Here is a 26,239-nt window from a genome sequence, read left to right as displayed (position 1 = left end):
GTGGACTTGATTTAACAGTAATGAAGCTTATTTTATGCAAATTTCAAAGTAACGGTGAGCTCACTTGACGATAACTTATTGAAGTTATGAAGACTTCAAACTTGTCCACCGCTGACGTTTCGAATTTAAGTCTTTCTTTTTAGAATTCTGAATGAAAATTTAATCGAAGTTTTACTACGTCTTTATACAAGGTACTATAAAGAATAACTGACAACAACTGACAAAATAGTGCGCTACTTTTTTAACAGCTGTTGTCAGTAAATTTTTCATTTTTTAACAGCTGTTGTCAGTAAATTTTTCATTTTTTAACAGCTGTTGTCAGTAAATTTTTCATTTTTTAACAGCTGTTGTCAGTAAATTTTACTCGAAGTAAAATTTTAATTAGCTGCTTTTTACTTTTACTTGTGTAAACATTTTAAGCGATGCATATATATTTGTTCTCATTTTTATTTTCAATTATAACCAGTAATGCCATAGAGCTGGAACGGTCCGGAACGCCGTCCGAGCAAACAATAGACGTCTTTTAGACCGTCTAAAATTGGTCTAATTTGTATCTATTGTCAATGCGTTTATTTTAGACGTATATTAGAGATTGAAAAGACGTCTGATTATAGAAATACTATTTTTTGGTCTATTTTAGATGCATATTACATGCATAAAATAGACTCATGCAAAGATGTTTTTTTTTCATCTAAACTTAGATGTCTTAAAGATGTCTTTTATAGCTTTGTTATAATAGAGAGAAAATTTTTTTAACTAATGACAAAATGATTTTACGGAGCGATAGTAATAAATGACCGCCATTTAAAACCATGCATCTGAATTGGCGGAAACTTACTTCGAGAAAGGCATGAAGATTTTAACCTATGGAAGACATTAATGATTATTTCTTTTGATGAATTTTTAATAATTAAATAACATGCTATTATAGTGACAAAATATTTCGATGATATGATGCTTAGAATGTTTACCAAAATCACTAAAATTACTAATTTTAATTTGTGATTTGCTATATAATTTATTTTGCAGAAATATTATAAAGTTATAAAGAATATTATAAAGTTATTTTCAAGTTGATATTTTTATTTCTAGAATAAAAGATAATGTAATTAAAACAAATGTATGTATATATGAGTGTTTTTCAATAACACAAAAGATTGCTTTATTGGTTGCGTACTTATCGTTTTCATCGAGTAATCAAGATTCATTTATGTCTTTTGCAAAAAGGGCATATGAAAAGAGACGCAGTAGGCGCGTTCAAAAGGAATATAAAAAAATACTAGAATCCTTATCTGTACATTTAGATAATAAATCGAATGTTGGAATTTCCGAAAAAAATACTTTCTTATCTTGCTAAAACCTAAAGAATATTTTGACCATCATGCGTCATCGATTTCGGACGATGAATAATCATATGATTAAAAGCCTAATGAGTATGAGCATAATTCAATTTTAAAGGAAAGTTTGTCTGCATGTTTTTCTGAATTCAGGATACCCCAGGCAAGTGTGAATAAGTTACTTTGTAATTTTAAAAAAAGTGGCCTAGAATTTCCTTGCGATGCTAGAACCCTAATAAAAACACTAAAAAACATTGAAGCACTCAATCTATGCAATGGAAAGTATATTTATTTTGGACTTAAAACTGAAATAGTTAAATCTATGCAAAGGTGTTCGACCTTTAATACTCAGAGTATATCATTATCATGTAATATAGATGACTTACCAATATTCAAGTCATCCAATTTTCAGTTGTAGCCGATACTCCGATTATGTTGGGAAAATGATGTATTTATGATCGCTTTATATGGTGGTGAAGGCAAATCAGAACCAGTAGATTCATTTTTGGCTGATTTTATTGAAGAAGCAAAAGACCTTTTGGTAAGTGGTTAACTAATTGATGGTAAAAGTTATACTTTTAGTGTATCATCATTTGTATGTGATGCACCAGCACGCTCCTTTGTAAAATGTGTAGTTGGTCACACTGCAAGACATGGTTGTGAGAGATGTACGGTTGTTGGTACCTGTTATTCTCAGTGAATTGTGTTTGATAGTGAAGAACTGCATGCCTTACGCGGTAAAGATAATTTCAGGAACTTCAAAGGAAGCTCAATCCCTTGTGTAAGTTGGATATTCCAATTGTTTTAATCTTTATCTTAGACTACATGCATGTAGTCTGTCTCGGAGTTACAAAAAGAATTTTATATTTTCTGACCTCAGGTCCATCGGAGTGTAGACTTTCATATCGCTTAAGGGAAAAGCTGTCAATTACAAAAGCCTCATATAATAGAACATTACCATCTAAATTTGCACGCCAACCTCGTTCATTAAAGGAACTAAAACGGTGAAAAGCAACAGAATTCCGGATGTTTCTTTTATAAATTGATCCTATAGTACTGAAAAGCGTTCTTTCTTCAGATTTATTTTTGCATTTTTTGTGTCTTCATGTTGCCATCTCTATTTTATTGGAAACAGATAATTAAATTAAGAACACATATCTTGACTTTGCTTCTCAATTGATACATTTATTGCAAAGCAATCATCTCATTTTTATACACCCACATTTGCTGTCTACAATGATCATAGTTAAACTCATTTGCATCAAGATGTCGCAAATATGCAGTGTTCTTTAAATAGCATATCGGCTTTCCCATTATAAAATTTTTGCAACTCTTAAAACAGTCAATAAAAAATTCTAGAAACCCAGTTGTTCAAGCTGCACGTAGAAAACAGGAGTTTGAGTTATCTCATCCAAACATTGTCAACAAAAAAAATAAGTATAAATATTCAACACGATCACAAGACAGCTGCTTCTTAATGCAAAACAAAAAAAGTGTATTTTAAAGAAATGGTTGATGAGAAAACATTTAGATATACATTTAGGGATTGCAATCCCGGGATCCCGTATCCCGGGATCCCGGGATCCCGGACGTTTTTGGGTCCCGAAAATCCCGGGATTCTAAACACAAAATCTAATCCCGGGATTTTCGGGATTATAGCAGGATTGAACTAATTAAATTATTTTGTAAAACAAAATGTTCAAAGTTGGTAACTATACTGAATTATAACGAGTTATATAATGCTGCTTTGCAGGTTTATCTTGTTTATGCTTTATCCTTACGATAAATGGAACAAATTTTTAAATAGACCATGGAGTTCGGGAGTTTATCATTGAAAAAAGTTTCACAAACACAAATTAAGGGAGGTTTGTTTGACTATTGTATAAAAAACAATCGTTAAGTTTGTTGGCAAGACTTCTCGCGTTAAAAAGATAAATTGTAAAATTGTTGAGCGAATTTGTGGTTAAGTGATTGCTTGAGTTTATTAAGTCGCTTGAACGTTTTGAAATGATAACCTTTTTATTGCTTTTGTTGTTTACCGTAATAATGTTTACCGCAATATATGTTAATAATAATGTTTACTAATGCCTGAGGCATCATTTTTTTGCAATGACTTTGGAATAACTGAAGAAAATAAAATATGCATTTAATATGAATTGTTTTTTTGTTTTACATTTATTATTTAGCTTCCATTTATTTATAAATGTAAAATAAAGATTTTCTTTAATTTTTGTCTCTCAATATTAAACTTTAATTTTTGTCTCTCAAAAAACTTACTATGTTATTTTTTACAAAGTAGCTTGTTGCTACAGCAGCTACATCGGTAGCCAAATTTAAGAAAATTTATGTTTACAAATTTATTTTGAAATTTTGATTGTTTAGTTACTTTAGTCAAATACACTTTAAATGTTCAAATGTTATTTACATATCCAATTATTTGATGAAGGTTATTCTGTAAAGTCTGTAATCTTAAAACATAACATCGAAGGTACCGTATATATATTTCTGCATTATTTTAAGATCTTTATATACACCTGCTGCCTGTTACACAATTAAAACAATTTAAGGCGCCATAGAAAGTTAATTTAAGTCATTAAGGCATAATGAAATTAAATAAAAAATTGATAACATCAAAAAGTATATTCATATATGCAGTATTAAGTTCTGTTTTTTAGCAAATATCTCACATTATATAAAATCCCGGGATCCCGGGATTTTATTTACTTCAATCCCGAAATCCCGGGATCGTAATTCATGCCCGGGATTGCAATCCCTATATACATTACTTGATTTAAAGAATATGGAAAGATTATATAACAAACCAATAGGTTCAAAGGTTTTGAGCATTGCAAATTAAAAAAACTGAATAGTGCCACCAACAGATTTTGTTCGTAAAGTATTCTGGTTATGCCATTTTTCCTGTGCTACATGAACTTGAGAAGCTTCTGTAGTCAATATATATATATATATATATATATATATATATATATATATATATATATATATATATATATATATATATATATATATATATATATATATATATATATATATATATATATATATATATATATATATATATATATATATATAGTTTTGGGATAGACCAGTTTAATATAAAATTGATTTTTTTCTTTTAGTTGCCAAATATATTCAGACAGCATAGTCTGTTTTGAGTATTTTTTATGTTTAAAAGATTGTTTGTGGTTGGATAACGTTTTTTGCATTTGCCCTCGGTTAAGCCAATATAATGTTTATCAGGTTTGTTTTGTGAGGAAACAATGCATTTGTAAATAATATTCTTAGATAAGCATTTGGCATTCATAGGGCAGTCAAGTTTTTGCCTGCAGTTACAGTTTTCAGTATTTTTTTCTTTGAGAAATTCATTTTTATTAATCAATGCAAAATTATGGCCTTTTATATTTCTTTCAATATTTTTTGTACAGCTAAAGCTTACCTTAATAGTGTTTCTGTTAAAAATTTGTGCAATTTATTAGAGGGAGGGAAATGTTTGTCAACTAATTTGAAAAACGCTTTTCCAATGATTGTTGAAACATTTTTCTGTACGGAGGATTAAACCAAATTATTTTTCTATTTCTGTTTCGCTTTTTTGCAATTTTTGTTTCAAATTTTGGCTCGAAATTTTTAAATCCGCTTTTTTTAAGAGCATCTTTATACACGCGTTTGGAAGAGTTAAAAATATTTTGATTAGAAGAGTTTTGATTTAGTCTATTGTTAATTGAAATAGGAATTTGTTTTAAGATTTGAGTGGGATGATTCGAATTTATATTAATATATGATAATTCATCATTAGGTTTTTTATAAGGCTTATAAGAATTTTCCGAGAGGTTAAATGTGACATCAAGGAAATTCACAATTTTTAAATTAATGTTTATTTCAATTTGGAAGCCAATGTTTTTAAAAATTTCTATAATATTTTTTCTGACTTTGTCAAGTTGAGGCCCTAATTTTTTTTGCATTATTATTAAGCCATCATCTCGGTAAAGGCCTAATTGATTAAAATGAACTATTTTAGCTAGGGAATTTAAAATATATAAGCCTACAAATTCGCAAATATTTGCTCCGTCGTAACTTCCCATTGTTACATCAAAGCATTCGTGCGTGGTTTTTTTCTTCCACGTCTCGTTAATAAAATAGAGTAAAGTTTTTCTGCAATGTTTAATTAGACGAATAGTGTCATCTGTAATTTCAGTGTGGGTTTTTCCAAATTCTATTGTTTTATCTAAAATTTCTGCTGTAATTGAGGGGTAAAAATCATTAATATCAAATTATATAAATGTGCTTTCCTTTTTATTACTAATTTTATAAAACCAATTTATAACATCAGTGGTGTTTTTCCACTGTTGCAAATTTAATTTTTTCCGAATAATATTATTTATTTCGTCTAATTTAATTTTACTAACGTGCCCTAGTTCACTTTTTAAAGATACTAGTAGCCTACAATGGAGTTTATTTTCAAAATTTGGTTTATGATCTTTTAGTGTGATAAACGCTTGCGCTGGTGCGACTGATGCAATTCTAGCTTCTAAATTAATTGTTTTAGCAATGTTTTGGCCTTCTAAATTAATTGAATTTTCAAAGATTTTCGGGGCTTTTGCATAATTATTAGAAATATTATCGCGCAGTAATTTATAGTGATTATCTGGGGCAATTTGGTATACGTTGTTTGTCTTATCAGCAAAAACTAAAATATTAGGGTTCGATTTTATATTATTAATGTCTAAGTTGAGTTCCTTTTGGAAATCATTGTTAATATTTCGAAATTATATTGTTTTAATCAATATATATATATATATATATATATATATATATATATATATATATATATATATATATATATATATATATATAAATATATATATATATATATATATATATATATATATATATATATATGTATATGTATATATATATATATATATATATATATATATATATATATATATATATATATATATATATATATATAAATATATATATATACAGGCCCGTTGGAACAAAAATTTTATTTGGGGGGGGGGGAGGGGCAGTACTACCTCAAAATAGTTTTAAGGATTTTCTTTTTAATTATTTTTTAAGTTAATTTTTTCAAAATTATTTATTTGGAAAAGTATTTAGGGGGTGGGGGGCAAATGCTTCTGCTGCCCCCTATCCCCCTCGTTGCTACGGGCCTGATATATGTATATATATATATATATATATATATATATATATATATATATATATATATATATATATATATATATATATATATATATATATATATATATTTATGTATGTATATATATATATATATATATATATGTATATATATATATATACATACATATATATATATATTTATGTATGTATATATATTTATGTATGTATATATATATATATATATGTATATATATATATACATACATATATATATACTACTTAATAGTGGTTATAACCCTCTCTCAACTCTATAACTCCGAAACACGAACCTTGAGGAACAAGGCCGCTGCGCGGAGAAACAAGTTGAGCGCGGTACTACCAGGGACGTGGTAATCGAACTCAGAAACTCTCGCTTATGAAGCGAGCGCTTTACCACTACACCACTACCGCATATATATATAATACATATATATATATATATATATATATATATATATATATATATATATATATATATATATATATATATATATATAATACATATATATATATATATATATATATATATATATATATATATATATATATATATATATATATGTATTATATAATATATATAATACATATATATAGTACATATATATATATATATATATATATATATATATATATATATATATATATATATATATATATATATATATATATATATATATATATATATATATATATATATATATACCATATGTGATATTTGAGTAAATAAGGAAATAAAATACTCTTTAATGTAAAGATATGCCATTACAAGCTTTAGTGTCATTTAAAAACGCTTGACAACAAAAGTACAACAATATTTTTTTAACTTGAATATTTTTTTAATTTATTTGGTTTTGTAAGAAAAATAAACAAACACGAGTTATGAATTTTTAAAAATAGATTAAACTTTTTAGCAAGAACAAAAGCCACGCAAGCTTAACACATTTTTAGAACAAATAAAATCATACCAAAAGAAAACATGCTCAACGTGGTTAAAAGCGTCTTCTTGAAAAAGCAGTTGTAAGGAGGTGCGACACGAATAGCCTACGTCAGCAATAGCGAACTTGTTGCAGATCGTACGTGGATTTAATTTGACTTCAAGCTTTGCAAAAAAAAAGTTGTAAAATGAATTGCGTTAACACTTTCACTTTTTACACTTTACTTTAAACTAGTGAGAGATCAAAGATAATTTAAGTAAAGGACTTTAGAGGAAAGCTTATAACAATTTTGGGGAAAATGTTGCTTTGTGTTTTAATTCATTTACTCGTGCACTGTGTCAAAGGAGGCAAACAAATAAGTATTACTTTTTATTTATAATATACAATTCGAGTACATTTTTAAAATCATTTTTAAAATATTGATTGGATGAGAGAATTAATAGTTAGGGTATATTAAATTTTTTTTATTATTAGATTAATAACTCATTGGCTAGGGTGTTTATTTTAAAGGTGTTTTTACTAGTTAATAGGGTGTTTATTTTTAAGGTGTTTACTTTATCTTTTCCTAAAATTTTAAAATCTGATGAACCATTTATTGGTTAGGCAAATAAGATAGATACTAAACATTTTTCTTTAAATATTAAAACAGTTTCATTATTAATTTTTTTCGTAATAAAAATAATAAAATGATTCGACTGTGAATTTTAGTTGTGAATTTTAGTCCCCATGCCCACACAACCTTTACGTTTTATGAACTGAAATCGTATCTAAGATTTAAAAGTCATAGATAAACTTTTTTTCCCATTATTCAAGCATTAGAAATTATCTCATACGCTATGTGCATACCAGTCACACCAGTTGTTGTAAGATGTGTTAGACTTAGCTACGTCAGTTATTTATCTTTTCTTTTAAAGTTGATGAGTTTTTTCTTAAATTCAAAATTTGTAAAAATTATATTTAAATGTACCTGAAAAAATTCTTTTTTTTTTTTTTTGCAATAGCAAATATTGAAGCATTCGGAAAAGTCACCATCAATATTTACAGCAACAAGGTAAACAAATAGTTATAGTTGTATTTATTTCCTTGTATTTTCCGGTCAATCAAATAACATTTGATGTAATTATTGCTTTAACGGTGATGCGTATGAACAATCGTATGCATCTTGTTTCCTTCCTGTCAATTATTAGATTGTAAATCTTGTTTTCTTCATTGTCTAATTATTTGATTGTATTATCAACGCTAATGCTTATGAACATGTTACAATTGGTGAATGTATTTCGTACGAAACACATACGTGCATACATTTTGTACGAATTTCGTATTCGTATTAAATTACATAATGACGTTGGTGTGTGTGAAAATTACGAGTTTCGTAATTTTCACATACATTTCGTACACATACATTTTGTACGAAACACATAAATGCGCTTTGTAACATGATTCATAACACTGATGTTATGAATCATGTTACATAGCGCATTTATAATTTTATTTAAATAAAATTTTAAACTACTACAATAAATAGACTAGCACTAAGAACAAACAAAATAATGACAATAAAAAACAGTATTCAAATAACTTTCAGCTATTTTGCGACACTTTATAAGGGTTCTTATTTTTGAATATCCCATGATTAATACATTATTTGCGTGAGAAAAAAGAAAAAATTATTTACATGTAGCGATACCGCAGAAAACGAGGGTATAAAGAATAATGGTTGCTAGAATTATTATTTTTATGTTTGAATTACGTATGAGAAGAGTTTCATTAATTAATTTTTTATAATTTTTATTTTATTTTATTCTGATTTCAATCCCGACAAGGCTGCAAGCAACCACTATTAAGTTGTAGGTAGTAAGAACCAGGAAAACATAAAGATGCGAGACAAAGTTTTTAGACCATGCAGGGACAATTCGAGATTTTTTTGCGGTGGAGTTTTTTCCGGGGGAAGAGTTCCTAGAACCATTTTTTTTTTTTTAAACAAAACGTTATCTGTACAAGTTCAAAATATTATGCGCACTGCAATGGTTATTTGCGGTTTTGATAATTTTAAGAAGCAGATGTATACGCACTATTTACTAACTAAAAAGTAATTTGTGAACGATGGACTTGAAATTTCATTTAGAAATGATAAAATATTTTGTAGAAGTTCTCAAAAATAATTATTTTTCTAAACTATATAAAAAAATTTGAAATCATAGAAAGTTTTTGGTTTTCGGAATGTTTTTCAACCGAAATTTTGCTTCTTACCGAATTAATAAAACATACCAAAACCGAAATATCAGTTCAAATAGAATTTCGAATTAAATTGCATAATGACGTTGTGCTTACAGAATAATAAATTTGTGTATTATTAAATAACCCTTGAAAAATAGATTCTTTCCCCAACTAGCACAAACACGTTTTTTGAATCTAAAATGTTAACACCTTTTAGACGTCTAAATTCAGATAATTATAAGACATCTAATAGTGGTTATCTTTGAGACGACGAATATGAGCTCGTATTTGTTGTTCCAAAAACGACTATTATTAGATGTCTTATAGTTATCAAAATTAGACATCTAAAAGGTGTTAACATTTTAACATGTTAGATTTTAACATGTTAATAGATTTAACATGTTAGATATTAAAAAGACGTCTAAAAGACGTGTTTGTGTCGGCTGGGTTCACTAATTTTCAAATTGTGCAAATTGTTCAAATAATGCAAATTGTTATATTCAAATAATGCAAATTGTTATATTCGTGGTCGTTTACATGATTTTCTATTCTAGTTTTAAATACCAATCTTGCTGCAAAATTTTGTACAGACAGCAGTTTTTTTAAAGTGCCTTTTCAATTCCAAAGTAGAGGGAGTTGCAATAATTAAGCTGTGTAAATAATAATAAACATACTACTGTGCACAAATTTTTGTGCAATTAGAGTTGTTTTATTTTGGATATTTTGCTTAATACTATGTAAAAAAGGGGTTTGGACAAGTTTCCATAATTATGTTTTATTTTTAAATAGGGGAAAGGCGCCTATGATGGCAAAGCGCCTATGATGGCATACCGGTCATATTTCCATTCAAATTGGTTTTGGTAAAAAAAATGATTAGACCTACATGACTATACTGACTTAACATTAGTTTTAGTAAAAAAACGTCCCTTGTGCACAAATATCGTTTTTATAATCAACAAAAATCGATTTTGGGATGTGCTGTTGTAGTTTTATTTCCTTTATATATTTAAGATTGTGATTTTACTATTAACTGTGCAGAAATGAAATTTTAATGCATTTTATATTCAAGTTTTGTGCATTTAGTGGAATAGTTACTTTAATTTTATCTTTTGAACAAAGCAGACACAGCTTGTTTTAATGGAAATGATGACTTTTACCCATGATGGCATACTGACGAGTTGGGGGTGTTGAAATAATGACGAGTTGGGAAAACCTTTTTTTTTTTTATAAGAAAAACTTATTTTTAAGTAAAGTTAAAAGAAAGCGATGCTCAAACATTTTTTTTTGGTCAAAAATATACTTAAAACGCAATATATCCTATGCGCATGCGCAAAATTTTACAATGCTGGTGTGTAACATGAAATGGTTAATTAGGATGGTGTCGAGTAATTTCTGACTTTTCTGAGGGAAGACTCTAAGGTTAAATGAAATCATTAAGTTACCCTCGATCCTAACTAGCCCCATCCTCCCCTATGCCATCATAGTAGCAGTGGTTGCCTATGATGGTATACTTGTCCTTTTTTTTACAATAAGAATAACTTATAAAAAAATAAAACTGATGAAAACTCCCAAGGTAATTATTGTTCTAAATGTAACAAGGAATGCATCCATATCAAAACTTTTATTATTGGTCTTCAGGATACTGAATAATGAAGCTTCAAAGTTAAGTATGCCATCATAGGCGCCTTTCCCCTATAACATTATAAAAGAGTTGAAGCAGTTTTTAACTTCGGTTGCTCTTCCTGGCCTTAAATAGTTTTGCCAATCAGAAATAACTGTATTTATAGTGGCACTACCACTTAAAGAATTACCAACCACAGTTCGCATCCGAAGTAAACGAATCCGAAGTTAACCTTGGATGGATGTGATTTTTTGGTGAATTTTTTTTTTACCTCTCAAGGTTTACGAAGTAAATCTCAAAGTCAAACTTTGTTTTTCTGAACCTAAAACTTCTGGAAATCTTCGTTTGATTGGTTCTGTTCTTTTTCTTTTTCTCTATTTTTATTTATTTTTCATATTCTAGGTAGTCAGTATATTTCTTGAATACAAAATATTTCATAGTCAATGTTTAGGAAAGTTTTCATAAAATTATGTCTCTTAAAGTTGCTATACAACCCGTTTACATTAAATGGTCAGAATTTTGTATTGCCTCTTTACATTTATTTTTAACGTTTTCATAGTACGTTATAATTTTGTTCAACTTTGTATGATTTTGCTGTAGAGCTTCATGCAAATGGGTTTTACGGGTTTTAATGTACCGTAAAATATACCTTAGTTAAAATGAATATCGAATTTTTATATATTCTTACAAAAAATTTGCCTGTCTTGTTTCATTAAATCATAACAGAAAACATAATTCAGCCATGAGCCATATTGAGTAATTCAAACATATTATATTGACATTTTTACGAAATAGAAATTGATTATTGATTAAAAATTATTAATTATTATCTAATTTTTTATAAAGACATATTGATAGTATCAATGATACTTAGAGTATCTTAAGTATCAATGATACTTAGAAGTGAATCACCCATTTCACTTTAACATTTTTATTATTGAAAGATTTTAGCGGAAGAATGAGAGTTGTGATTACCAAAATTGATATTCATAATTTGGTTGATATAAAAAACTAACGAATATCTTTTGATGTGCTCGTGTTAAACAATATTTTTTGTCATAAATAGAACACGAGATAGAACAAATGGTTTTTGGTTGAATAGAACCTCATCAGTTAAAATAACTACTTTATTTGGGGCTTCATCTTCATCAACTGGTTTGAAAAACTTCCGGCATCGGTTTAATCAGAAGTTGCTGACGCAATTGTCCGTGTGTCTAAGATAAAGATATATGACATCTTTCTATATTTGAAGGGGAGAGTTTTTAAAATTTTGCTAAAAAGTTGATTGCTGAAGAGTCAAATTATGGAAAGGCAGATGTTAAGAAATATGGCAATACATGGCAATATTCATGTGCAACTACCATAGCTCGCCATTTTAATGGCATAATGAGAAAAGAAAAGGATTTATTAAGTTCCCAGTTACCAAAGATATTACAAATATGGTGTCACAAACAATATATGGCGCATGAACAAAGCTCAAACATTTACATTGCAGTAACGGTTCAGTTTTTATCTGATTAGAAAATTGAATCATATCTGTTGGCCACTCGCATACTGGATAAAAAGCATACTTCTGAGAATTTAAGAGGAAGTATAGAGAATCTTGGAAGAATTTGATGGTGACCAGAAAAAATTTATGTTACGGATAATGCTAGTAACATGAAATCAGCATTTAAAGAATATATATGGTTAGGCTGGTTAAGTCACATTCTTTATCTTGTCTTGTCCACAAGGTTGAATAAAAGGAAATCTGATAATAATTGCTGCCTACCAGTGGAAATTAGTAACATGATTGAAGCTTCTAAAAAATTGTAACGACTTACAAAAGAACAAAAATTAATTATCAGTTGGCAAATACAAGCAGTGTGTAGTAACACGTCGGAATAGTGTGCACATGGTAAAATAAATTTCAATAAATTTTACACAATACATAATTTAAGAAATGAGCCAGGCTTCAACAGGAAACTATTGTTGTTGCTGGCTGATTTTTAAGAAAATACCTTGAGCAATGTTATCAAAGTGTAGCCATGCCAAGTGACTACACTTTGTCTTTCTAAAGATCAATCACCCGCTATTAATATGGTTTTACCAACATAACTAAAGTTGCAGCAACATTTTACAACAAAATCTTTCAGCTGTTTTATTACAAAATAATAAAACAGTTGAAGGATCATCTTTTAATTGGAAGGATCATCTTTTCAATATGCTGCTTAAATATTTTCCTGTTGGTAAAATTCATTATACAGCAGCATTACTGGACCAAAGATTTAAAAACAAGTTTAAATCTTTGGCACCAACAGAGTATGCTGAAGGATTATCAAATTTAAAACATCTTGTCAAAAAGTTGACATTAAAAAATATACCTGATAAAAGTTTGGGGACTGTTTTTTTGGCGATCTGAATAATATATCAAATTGGATATCAGAAGAACATGAGGTATTACTGCTACTTTATTTTAAATTGTTGTTTTATCTTTAAATTCATGACATTTTTAATTGTTTATTTTTAATAATTATCAATTTTTTTCTTAAATAGTTTTTTTTGTAGTTTTTTATCATATCTGCTGTTTTAATAAATTCATTTTCATCATATAAAGTCATCATATAAACCCATGATGTTGATGCATATTTAAATAGTTGTGATGGAGTGCAAGATGATATATTTTTATACTTAAAAGAAAAAACTTCAAAATGGAAGTATCTTTCTGAGGTTGCAAAAAGAATTTTGGGAGTTCCTGTAGCAAGCACTTTATTTATGCACATTAGGAATGAGGTTACTTGATCTTAGGCTGAGAAACGATTAAGTGATTTTTACGGTAAAAATGTATTGTAGGGAAGAGCGTAGTTGTTTGTCACACTTTAGACCGCTTAAATTTTTATTTTCATTAGCCAAACTTTGCACAAAGGTAGCTTAACTATTTCTGGTAACTATTACAACAATTTAATGACATTGAGTTAAATATATTTTGCTTTAAAATCATTTTTCAAAGACCTCTGCAGTGTGATAACCAACGCCAACTATGAAGTTGATTGTCACAGATTGTGAGGTATGAGGATTGTTTCTTGGTATGTTTGGATTATAACCAGTTAATGCAAATTTTAGTATGACTTAAATAATAACTTAATATACTTCTGAGACTAAAGTTTTTCAGATTATTCTGAAAACAAATTTTTCTTTTACATGATTTTATCTCCCTTAATCCGAGGCTACGAGGTGGATATTTATTGTGGTGACAACCCTCTCTCAACTCTGAAACACAAACTTTGACAAATAAGGTCACTGCACGGAGAAACAAGCCGAGCGTAGTACTTCCAGGGACGCGAAATAATCTTATTCTTAGAATAATCTATCGTCAAAACAATTCTTCCGAAAACAGACGTCTGTTAACTATTACTAGAAACCATTGTAAGAAGGTTTTGTCTAACGCCTAAACCCGCTATTCTTACGTCACAAAATCTTGTATATCATCTAAAAATTTAGGCACCAGAAACTTCTGGAGAACCTTTACCAGTGTCACTAGTACGAGCAAATCCTCCTCTCTTGCATGGTTCAGACTTTGTTATCTCACCTAAAGACATAGCTGAACTGTTTGCTAAGAACTTTTCATCAATTTTATATCTTCATTCCACAAATCACATCCTACCTGATACAACCACACACAGGTTGACCCATTGCTTGAGATTTGAATCACTCCAGCTTCTGCATCTAAAGTGGTTTCCTGCGTACACTTTTCTACAGCTTGTGGTCTGGACAATATATCTGTTATAGTTTTGCAGGTGTTCTTTGGAGCTGTTGTCTACTTTCAAAACTGTTTAACAAGTGCTTATCAGGTTCTTGATTTCCCTCTGCTGGAAAGCGGCATTTGTTATCCATTGTTATTCGCATTGTTATATCATTTTCAAAAACTCTGAAGAGCGATCTGATTTATCTAACTACCGTCCCATACTCGTATACATACATTATACTCGTCTTGCTATCGTCTCATTAATCTTCTAATTACTATAAGCAAGGTTTTTGAATCTTTAATTAACAAACACTTAATCTCTTATATTATCTCAATTATAATAACTTTTTGATCATCAATATGGATTTCGATATTCTTGTTTTACTGCTGATTTGTTAACGGTAATAAACGATAGGTTTTATCGTGCGTTAGATTGATTTGGAAAGGTTAAGGCTACCATTCTCGACACTTTTAAAGCATATGATAAAGTTTGATATGCTGGTCTTCTCCATAAACTCTCTTCTTACCGTGTATCAGGTAACATCTTTAAGATTATTGAATCCTTCCTTACCAATCGTAGTATAAAATTTGTCCTCAATGGAAAGCATTCTTCTTCATTTCCTGTAACTTCAGGAGTTCTTAAAGATTCTAATCTTGGCCTTATACTTTTTTAATTTAAATTAAAGATCTTCCAGAAATACTCTCATCTAAGGTGGGATTGTTCGCTTATAATAATACTATTTATTTTTTTCTTAATAAAAAGCCAACAATCTCTGATTCTTTAGAAGTAGTATTTGAGCTTGAAAAAGATCTCACTTCTGCTACAGCATGGGGCTCTCAGTGGCTGGTGAGCTTTAACTCAGATAAAACTTTTTTTACCCTTTATTTAACTCAAATTTACCCTTCATCTTCTAGGATTAACTCTTACTTCCGATCTTCCTTGGAAACCGTATATAAAGTTCATTGCAAGATTAGCATCTCTTAAGGTTGCATCTCTTTATCGTGCTTGCCACTTTCTTACTCCGAATTCTAAAACGCATTGCAAACATAGTTGGACCTCCTTTGCAGACATCCTTCAACCATTGTCACGTTGTGATGTTGCTTTTCTTTCTCTTTTCTATAAATACTATGAGGGGCGCTGCTCTAAAGAACTAGCGTTTCTTGTGCCATCTACTAAAATTCATTATCTTATTACTCGTCATTCAATTAAGTCTCATCTTACTATGACTGTTCCAAGTTGTTCTAAAAAATTTTATTTTTCTAATTTTATTTTTCGGCCATCAATTCTTTGGAATTTGCTCCCTTCGTCTTGTTTTCCTAATTAATACAGTTTGCAATCTTTTAAGTTGTCTGTTAATTGTTATCTTGCTTTATAAACTTCATCTTTTCTCTTCCAGTAACTTCCAATTCTAATAGTGGTTGCTTGCAGCTTTGTTGAAGATGTTCAAAAAATAAAATCCTAATATAAATAAAGAAAATGTAAATACTGAAAATATTAGTTTTCTTTTGAAAGTACAACACAACTTACACTATAATAAGTTTTAAAAAGGTTGTTTTAATTTATGTTGTAAGAAGAACAGATTGAACAAGTAAACTGCAATAAGTACATTCTTCATGAGCCCATTTTTTGCAAAGCTGACATTGAATCTACTGTTCTCGTGATCTGCTATTTGCAAATGATTCAAAACAGTTGATACTTAGATATTCTTCATTTCTCGATAAATTCAAAATTGACAAAGTGCATTTTTTAGCAAAGTTTGACTTCAAAATTTTTTTAACTTCTATTTTTATGTAATTTAGAATTTTTAGTCTTACTAGTTTGCTTGTTTTTGTCATTAGTAAGCCATGCTTTGACAGGTGAGTTAGGTAGAATCTTATTTAAACGCTTTTTTCTACCTCTTTTTGATGCTAACCTTTGACTTGCTTAAGGCAGAGACCTAATACTCTTAGATGATATGATTGAATTTTTAAATACTAATAGCGTAATTCGTTCATAATCAGAGATTTTATTTGATGCAAGTGGGTTATTTATACTTCTATCTAGCGGATTAGCTAAATAGTATTTGAATAAATTCTTTGAACTTTTATTTGGTGGTAGTAGTTGAACTGAATATGGTTGACAGATTTCTTTATTTGATTAGCATTTAAAGAAGATGGACTTGGGCGACCAGTTACTTAATTAGGACAATATCTGCATCATTAAAAATATCAGGATTTAATGGGTAAATACCCATTGCAGCAAAACCACTTAGAATATTTTTGGGAGCCAAAAGTACGATTATAAGATGCATTAGTAGCTCGGTGTAGTTAAGGCAATTTTAAAACATTAAAGCGTCTGTATGATAATTTGTTAACTACGACATATTTCAGTTAAATGATCAGGTCTGCAAATTATGAAAAGTCAAAAAAAATTAAAACGATAAATTTTGTGGTATCATGAAATATAAATGTTTTTAGCGAAAAAATTCAGACTAAAGATTTTTTTTGTTTTTTTAAGTATTCTTAAAATCACATTCGCTTTTCATAACTTGAGTAAGATTTTAAATAAATATGTTTTTTAGGTTAAATAAACATCATAATTTAATATGATCTGTTCTGATCGTTATTTAGCATTTTTTCTAAGTTATAAGCTCTTTCTTGGTCAAAACTCTAGTATTTTTTGTGAAAATGATAGAAATATTGTGATTTGACAACTATATATAGTTAATATATGTCAAAACCAATTAGAACTAGAATCTATAGTGGGTTATGGCACTTTTTCAAAAGGTTTTAACTAAGTTCATGTTAAAGCCAATAAGCAAAAGTAATCTAAAGACTCTAAAACGGTGTTCTTTAGATTCACTATTAGAGGTAGGTAAAAAGGTTTTGAAAACGGTGTTCTTTAGATTCACTATTAGGGGTAGGTAAAAAGGTTTTGAAAACGGTGTTCTTTAGATTCACTATTAGAGGTAGGTAAAAAGGTTTTGAAAACGGTGTTCTTTAGATTCACTAGGTAAAAAGTAAGGTAAAAAGGGTAGGTAAAAAGGTTTTGAAAATTATTTTAAAAAAAGAAAAGTTTCTTTAAATATTAAAAAAAAACCTGAAGCAATAAAAGTTATTACATGTAAAGCTTTTGTTTAGACATAATACTGATAAAATTATGCTAATTTCAAATAAAAGAATTCGAATAATTTGTAAATCGCCTTAACCTACACTAAGAAGTGATATAGCTTGTGAGGTCGTATTTCATCTTTTGATTAAAACTCTGTTACATATCATGTGCAACATAACCTTGAATTATTTAAACTATATAAGTAGGATTTGTTTTTTAAATATATACAAACCAATGGTATATTTAGAATAAAGAAGCCTTATTTCTTAAAGGATATTTGCATAAATATCAGGTATAGGGTAAATTAGTATTTTAAAAATATATACGCTGGCTTCAAAATATTTGCGAATAAACAACGTTTAGAGATGACCACTAAGATTTTTGGACACTTAAAATGTTTTCTTAAAAGCACAGAGGTTTTTAAAAAGTAGCGAAAATGCTCATATTACCCAGACCCCTTGTTATGAGCACTTTAAACTAACCCAAAAAAATAACGTTAGTTAAGTAAAAAGATACTAACCTGAAAATTAGAACTTATGACATTTTAATTAGATGAGATCCGCTAAATACTTCATATAAATTTAATTAGGTAATTTAAGCATACTCATGTTATACAAAAATGGTATCTTAAAATGAAGTCAAAAATAAATGTTCCTATGTATTGTTTTCCAAACAAAATAAAACGGATATCTAGCTAACACATTTTTCTTTACGAAACAAATAAATATATTTCAGCATCAAACTTTCGCGCCACAGGTTTATTAATGTGTAATGATAATATTTTAACAAAACAAAAAATTGAATAGCGCTTTAATTAGATGAGAGCCGCTAATTACTGCGTATGAATTTGGGTTAATTATACTGCTTTCTGATATCACCTCATAAATTCATTTCAAAAAATACCAATTATCTCGAACTTTACTACACACATTTTAGAAATCTTTTAACATGTCTCTTATTACCAAGATGCTTAATTTACCTGAGTCTACCCTGATAACGTCCATTATTAGGTAAATAGGACCACTACTAGATAACGAGAAACGTAACCACGCCACAACGTTTTCACCACAGTTTTTTTGGTGTAATGTGGGTCAAACTCTTTACTAAATGGTCTGTGGGCAAACTGCTTAACATTTTAACTAAAAGTACTAAATTTAGATTCGTCTGCCCATAAAACTGTACTCCATTTCTTAAATATCCATGCAGAATATTTATGATTAACTCTTTCTAATTTTTTTTTACCTCACGTAAAATTAGAGAACTACTCTCGAGTCCTTAATACAAGGCAAGGGAAGGGGATTTTATTCCAGGTCCTATATACGGGAGCGGGTGGTTTAATCAAAGGTAGGGGGTGGAAATTTTTTTATTTTATAATATAAGTACTTTTTATAAAAAAGTTTAGCTTATACATCCGAACTGATAAGTTTTACAAAACATGCTTAAAACTATTTAATTCTAGCTTGGCTTGCGGTCAAATGAGCATTCTTGAACTACTGTTTTATCATAATTTCAATAGGATTTAATATGCTGATATAAGTTTTATATTTTGATGAAAAGCTCATTTTTGACAAATTGGGATTTACTAGGTCGGCGATTTTTGAAGCCTGTTAACACTGAAAGTTTTTGTTTTTATCAGTAACTGAACTGAAAGAATTAATATCAAATTTTTAAGACCGATTATACCGATTTTATTTAGCTTTGAGATATTAAGTTTTTGCTGACAAGTGAAAATTGATAAACAGGGGGAGGGGTAGTTAATAAACTTGGGCGGGTGGGAAAATTTTCCAAAAAGTTAAAGAGCGCCCCCCCCCCCGTCCTCTTTTATTAAGGACTCGAGAGTAAGCGTCCTGTAATCATACGTGAAATTGCATTTTTCTTTAAATTTTTTAAAATGGTGTTACTGAAGATAAGCAGATTGTTTTTCGCTTTACGAATAATTAATTTATCTTCTCGTAAGTAATCATATATTAACTAAAAGCTTGCAACAATATAATTAAAAAGTATTTTAAAAAATGCAATGAACGATTGTTAAAAAGTTATGTAACGATAATAATGGGTCTTTGCCTTTTTTTTATGACAAATCATGGCGGAAATTTTGAAAGTAGGGGTGACAAGCTGATCCATGTACGTAGCAATAATTTTTTTTTTTTTTAAAGGCTATACTTAAGCCTCCTTTTCTACAGAAAACAGTCATATGTTTACCTTTTTTTAACAGGCAAAACCAATTAATTGCTTTTCGATCTCCAACACTCCGTGGTTGGACGGTGCCCAATTTATTTTCAACGCGGAAGTTTATCAAAATGTCAGTTTTTTTTTCAGTGTTTAAAATTAAAGGATTGAAGGTATTGAGAACAAATTACAGTCAATAAAGTCAGAAAAAGTTACAGTCAAGAAGTCAACTAAGTTTTACCGCTGGTTACTTTTTTTTGAAAAAAAAAGTAACTAGCGGTATTACCAAGTACGTATATCGAACTGAGATCTTCGCTCTTATGAAGCGAAGTACCACAACCGCCCAAAAAAAAAGATTTAATTTAAGGTTGCTTAAATTTAAAAATTCAATTTAAATTTTGTATTAAATTCTGTGATATGCTTTATTGTAACTGTACAAAATTATAACAAAACCACTAATGAATATTTTTATGACTGTCCTATGCAGTTATTCACAGGGATGACCTTTTTGAAATATATCCGGAATTCCGGATATTTCTTGGTCCCTTGAAATTGTGTGATAAACACATTCATTTTGACATATTTTAAATTTTGACGTTTTGGTAAACTTGATAAACACTTTTAAACATTTTTGAAGCTGACTCGTCGGGGTTTTAAATCTACTTTGACTATCTTCAACCTCCTCCTTTGTCTTTCCTACTACACCATTTCTTTTTCTATATGTTCTCTTTCCTAAAAAGTTAACATCCTTATTTTATGCATCACTAGATGATAGTTCACATTGATGAGGATTAGCTTCTTAAAGGTTGTAGGATCTAAGTTGGTTCATTTAGCACTGATTAAGTTGTCAACCTGACAAAACAACCTTTAATTGCCGCTTGGAAGTGAAATGCAAAGGTAACTTTTTGCCAGCTCAGCCAGTAATGATAACTAGTTCGTATGTCTTTTCTATATACCAAGTACTTTGTGCTTCTCAGAAATATTGGGTATAGTATTATAGAAATCCAGCTACCTTTCAAGTGTTGTCTTTTGCTGGCTAAATAAGAAGGTGTTATAAGTTAGAAAAATGGAAAGTATAGCTCGTCTGACACAAAGAATATTTTCTGTAAATTCTGAAACGTACGTTAAAAAAATGTAGTTTGAGCTTCAAATGTCATATTCAAAAGTTGCTATTCAAAGATTTTTGCCACCATCTATTTACCCATTGCTTGAAAGCTGTAATGAATCGGGTACAGTTAACAAAAGTGCAACAAACTTTTCATTCTAACTTAATAAAATAGTTAATAAAATATTCAAAAATATTTTGATGCACGATCAAGTTAATAAATTTCTAAAGAACATTTAACAATTATGCCTGATCAACTTGAGACAAGATTCAGTAACGTATTTGTTCAAACTGTGGCTTTTTTTTTTTTTTTCCATCTTAAAGAAAAAATGCTTTACGGGGCTAGTCGAGAATCACTTTTAATCATACCAAATAATTAAACGTGCGTGTTAAATCGGTACAGTTTTAATTCTATATTTAAATTTAATAGATAATATTGATCTAATCTGTTAATCTGGTCTGTTAATCTGGTCTGATAATCTGGTCTGATAAGCGTCAAAAATCAATGTAGTAAAAACATCTTTTTTTACTTCAAAATTCAATTTCAACGCAATATATTTTTGCTTATTAAAAAGAACACTTTAGAAATGTGTCCTTGTATTATCGTTACAAAATTGCTTTTTTTTAGGACAAAAGGGGGTCTTGTATAAAAAATGTTGCATTCTGAAGAGGGGGTATCAACTCAAGGTGACAAACCGTTACACAAGGGGGTTGGTGAGTAAAATACTCTTTTTTCCCGTTACGTACTTTTTGAATGATCCCTTATTGCACTATTTTCTAATCTTACACCCTTTATTGCACCATTAATTGAATTTAAACATATCTTGATTTTATTTACACAAAAGCATTTATTTCATTTATTTTCTTTTATTATTATTGTAGTTATTATTAGTTTTTTTTTTTATATTTTACCTAATGTTTTTAATAAAATATAAAATAATCATAATATCTCTGTGTACTTTTAGGGATATGTTATAAAACGAGTTTTCGATGGAGAGAGCAAAAGCTTTGAACCTGAGAAAAACCTTTCTGGTTTAAAAAGTTTACCCAGTCAAAATAATTATTCTGAGTTTTTTTCAACCAAAGTGAAAAAAAAGAGTAAAAATGACACTTCAAATGCAATTCAGCAAATCTCTTCAAAAATTATAGCAAAGGGTGCAACAGACATTGACGGTAAAAATACTTACAAGATTATAAGCAAGCCAAAAGTTCCTATGGTGTCAATGAAAAATTCCATTGCTTCTTTGTTAGACCCAATCAAGAATGGTAAGCAAAACAATATAAACAAAATTATTTTGATTTAAATTATAAGAGAATAAGGAAGTTAGACTATGTTAATAATATAAGATGCTAGCTATAGCACATACATACATACGTACATACATACATACATACATACATACATACATACATACATACATACATACATACATACATACATACATACATACATACATACATAAATAAATACATACATACATACATACATACATACATACATACATACACGCATACATACATACATACATACATACATACATACATACATACATACATACATACATACATACATACATACATACATACATATATACATACATACATACTAGGGTGTCCCAAAAAACAACATTTTAAAAAATAATCTGCTCTCACCCCCTAAATATGTTCTGTCTCATACAAAACACTAGGTTAAAAATTTTTTTGAATAAAAAATATTTTAAGGGGTCCCCCAAGAGCCTCTAATATTTAATGGGTCCCTAACATTTTCATGAAAAAAGTTTTTCAAAAATATGTCAACCTGGTACTCAAATGAAGCGAAATTATATAAAAATTTCAAAAATAATATTCATTTTAAAAAAACTTTTAAATTTATAAAAAAATTTTAAACAAAATTATCATAAAAAATGCATTTTTTTCATTTTTGTTAAAAAACGTAATTTTTAATGTAATAAAACCATAAATAACAATTTTTTTTCGAAGTAAATATTATTTTTGAAATTTTTATACAGTTTCGCTTTATATGAGTACCAGGTTGACATATTTTTGAAAAACTTTTTTTTTGAAAATATTAGTGACCCATTAAATATTCGAGGCTCTTGGGGGACCCCTTAAAATATTTTTTATTCAAAAAAATTTTTAACCTAGTGTTTTTGTATGAGATAGAACACATATAGGGGGTGAGAGCAGATTATTTTCAAAAATGTTGTTTTTTGGGACACCCTAATACATACATACATACATACATACATACATACATACATACATACATACATACATACATACATACATTTATACATACATACATGTGCTCCCGCAGGATGTTTTGATGTTTTAGTTATGATACTTTTACGCATTGTGCAGACTCCAAGTTTAAAATTTTTTAATTGTTTAAATTACAAAAATTAAGATCATGCAAAGTTTACAACCCCCTCAGATTTTTTTTTGGGGGGGGGGGGGTAAGAGTATGGAAAATTTAGTACTCCTCATTTGGCATAGGTATGAACATTCTTAAGTTGAGAGTCTGTTCAATACGTGAAAGTGTCATATCTGAAACATCAAAAAATCCGGCGGACACCCATGCATACATACATACCTATCGAGTTCATGAACATTAATCATGTTTGGTTTGCTTGTGATTGGATAGTTCAATAACTACAGAAAGTTTTATATTTAAGTAATAAAATTTTCTACTCGCAATGTCTGGTTGAATACATTAATTCAGCGTTGATTCATATACATTGAACCAACGTTTGGTTAAGGTTGTTAATATTATCTGCTTTTTCGATGGTTTTACAACATTGGACAAATGTAATGGTGCAAGCTTTTTTACCGATTTCCTTTTTTACAATGAGCGATGTCATAGTAACGGCTCTATGACATCACTCATTGGGCTTCGATATTTGGCAGCCTTTTAAATTTGATCTTTTGCAAATGTAAGGGATTATAAAAAAACACGTGTTTAGTTTAAATATAATGTATACATGCATTTAAAAATTATTAAAATAGCGAACAATATTTGCGCAATATTATAAACTATATTGTGCCAATATTGCAATGTAAACATTTTGCCAATATTCTTAAGTCAATATTGGCCATTATTGGCGGTACAATATTGCACCAATACTGTAAAGTCAATATTGGCAAAATGTTCACACTGCAATATTGGCGCAATAATGTTTAAAATAATGCGCCAATATTGTAAATAATATCGCACCAATAATGGGGATGTAATACTGGCCAGTATTGGCGTAATATAATTTACAATATTTTCCCGATATATATAACTATATTAAGCCAATGTATTGAGTAGTTTAGATAAAACTTTTATTATTAAAAAACAATAAAAATTATTATCTTCTAGAAATTTTTAATAATTAAAATTTATAACAGTTTTCTTATTTAAATGATAGTATAGTACTAGGCTGCAACTTTTGAGTAAACAGATTATAGTCTAGGAGATGACAATGATCATAGAACACATTGATAATTTACAATTTTTTTAAGGAAAAAAATTTGTAAATCATCAAATTTATTTAAAGTTATATGAAACAGATACAAATGAAAAAAACGAGGTATAGAGTGCTCCAAAACCAAAATATAACAAAATAAAATCAATACTATTTTTATATTTTTTCTTCCGTAATCTCTATTAATGGCTGTCGCCGGAAAGCTGCCAATTTTTCTTTGATAATTTTGTCAGTAACGATTTTGAATTGAACGAATACAACGATAAATGATTAAAAAATTCACGAACTATTAAACACAACTCTAAAAAATGTTTTTTTAATATCATCACAATATAATTTTGAAATTTATAATTTTTCCCATATAAATATTGTAAAATAATTAGCTTTTACTAAGAATACAAACATTGTGCTTTACCTATATTTCCTTCCATACATTGGGTATGAAAAACATACTTATTTGGCCATTAGCTGTATTAAGATTGCCTCTGTAAGTTGTTTGTAATCATCTCCTCCAACTGAAGCAAGAAAGTTTATTTAAAATAAAAAAACAAATGTAATATAATTGGTTGTAATAAAACTTTAATGGTTCTTCTTATGTTGTATGCTTTAGTTTTCATAATGTGATATTCTTATTAAAATATGACATTGTGGAAGAGTAAAAGCAATTGGTTACAAATAGATGCAATTCCATTGGTCAACCTTTTGTGCAGATCAGGACTGATTTTTTTAATAAAATTTTTTAGCTGCTTAGATCATTAGCATCTTGCACATGTGTAACTTAAAATTAAACAAGCAAAAACAATATTGGAAATAAGACAATTACCAAAATAATAAAAAATTCTTATTTTCAGCTGCTTCCAGTTACTTTTAGAAGCGTGGCTTTACGTATGGCAGCCTAAAGGCAAGATGCTTGCAAATGATTTGGCCAATACACCAAACTTTTATTGCTCAGCCATGAAAAACAGATTACATTCATGGCAGACATGTTGATGTTTTTTCATTGAAAAATTCAAGCTTAATGTCATATTTAGTTCTAAAATATGACATTAAAGAAGAGTTAAAAACATTTAGATCATATTGTTATTATCTAAGGTTATATTTTTACAAATATAATAATTAGGTATTTTAAATAAGCCTATCAACCTTTTGTTCTATTGTATCTACTTGTGTTGGCCTAATCGTTTATATGCAATTGTACATTTGATGTACCCAATATGCATCTAGATGTTTTTTAAACGTTGTGACAGATGTAAGATATACTATATACTATAAGTATTAATAGATACTTATAGTAACTATTGATACTTATAGTATATAGTATATCTTACACACACACACACACACACACACACACACACACACACACACACA

The 26,239-nt window shown here is 28.8% G+C and overlaps 1 protein-coding gene across 1 annotated transcript in view; it reads left to right on the top strand.

Moving 5' to 3' along the window:
• Positions 1–7,521: 7,521 nt before the first annotated feature.
• LOC100207592 (transforming growth factor-beta-induced protein ig-h3) overlaps positions 7,522–26,239 on the top strand; it is a 21,578-nt gene continuing 2,860 nt past the window's right edge. Inside the window, exons 1-3 of the mRNA XM_065817027.1 lie at positions 7,522–7,833; positions 8,476–8,525; positions 22,367–22,667. Of these exons, the coding sequence (XP_065673099.1) occupies positions 7,773–7,833; positions 8,476–8,525; positions 22,367–22,667 (412 nt within the window). The 5' untranslated portion in view covers positions 7,522–7,772. The remainder of the gene's footprint in view (positions 7,834–8,475; positions 8,526–22,366; positions 22,668–26,239) is intronic.

The sequence above is a fragment of the Hydra vulgaris genome, chromosome 13 (genome assembly GCF_038396675.1).
Source record: "Hydra vulgaris chromosome 13, alternate assembly HydraT2T_AEP".
In the NCBI taxonomy this organism is placed as follows: domain Eukaryota; kingdom Metazoa; phylum Cnidaria; class Hydrozoa; order Anthoathecata; family Hydridae; genus Hydra; species Hydra vulgaris.
Note: the sequence above shows the minus strand (reverse complement) of the source record. Positions and strands in the feature narration are given on the sequence as shown.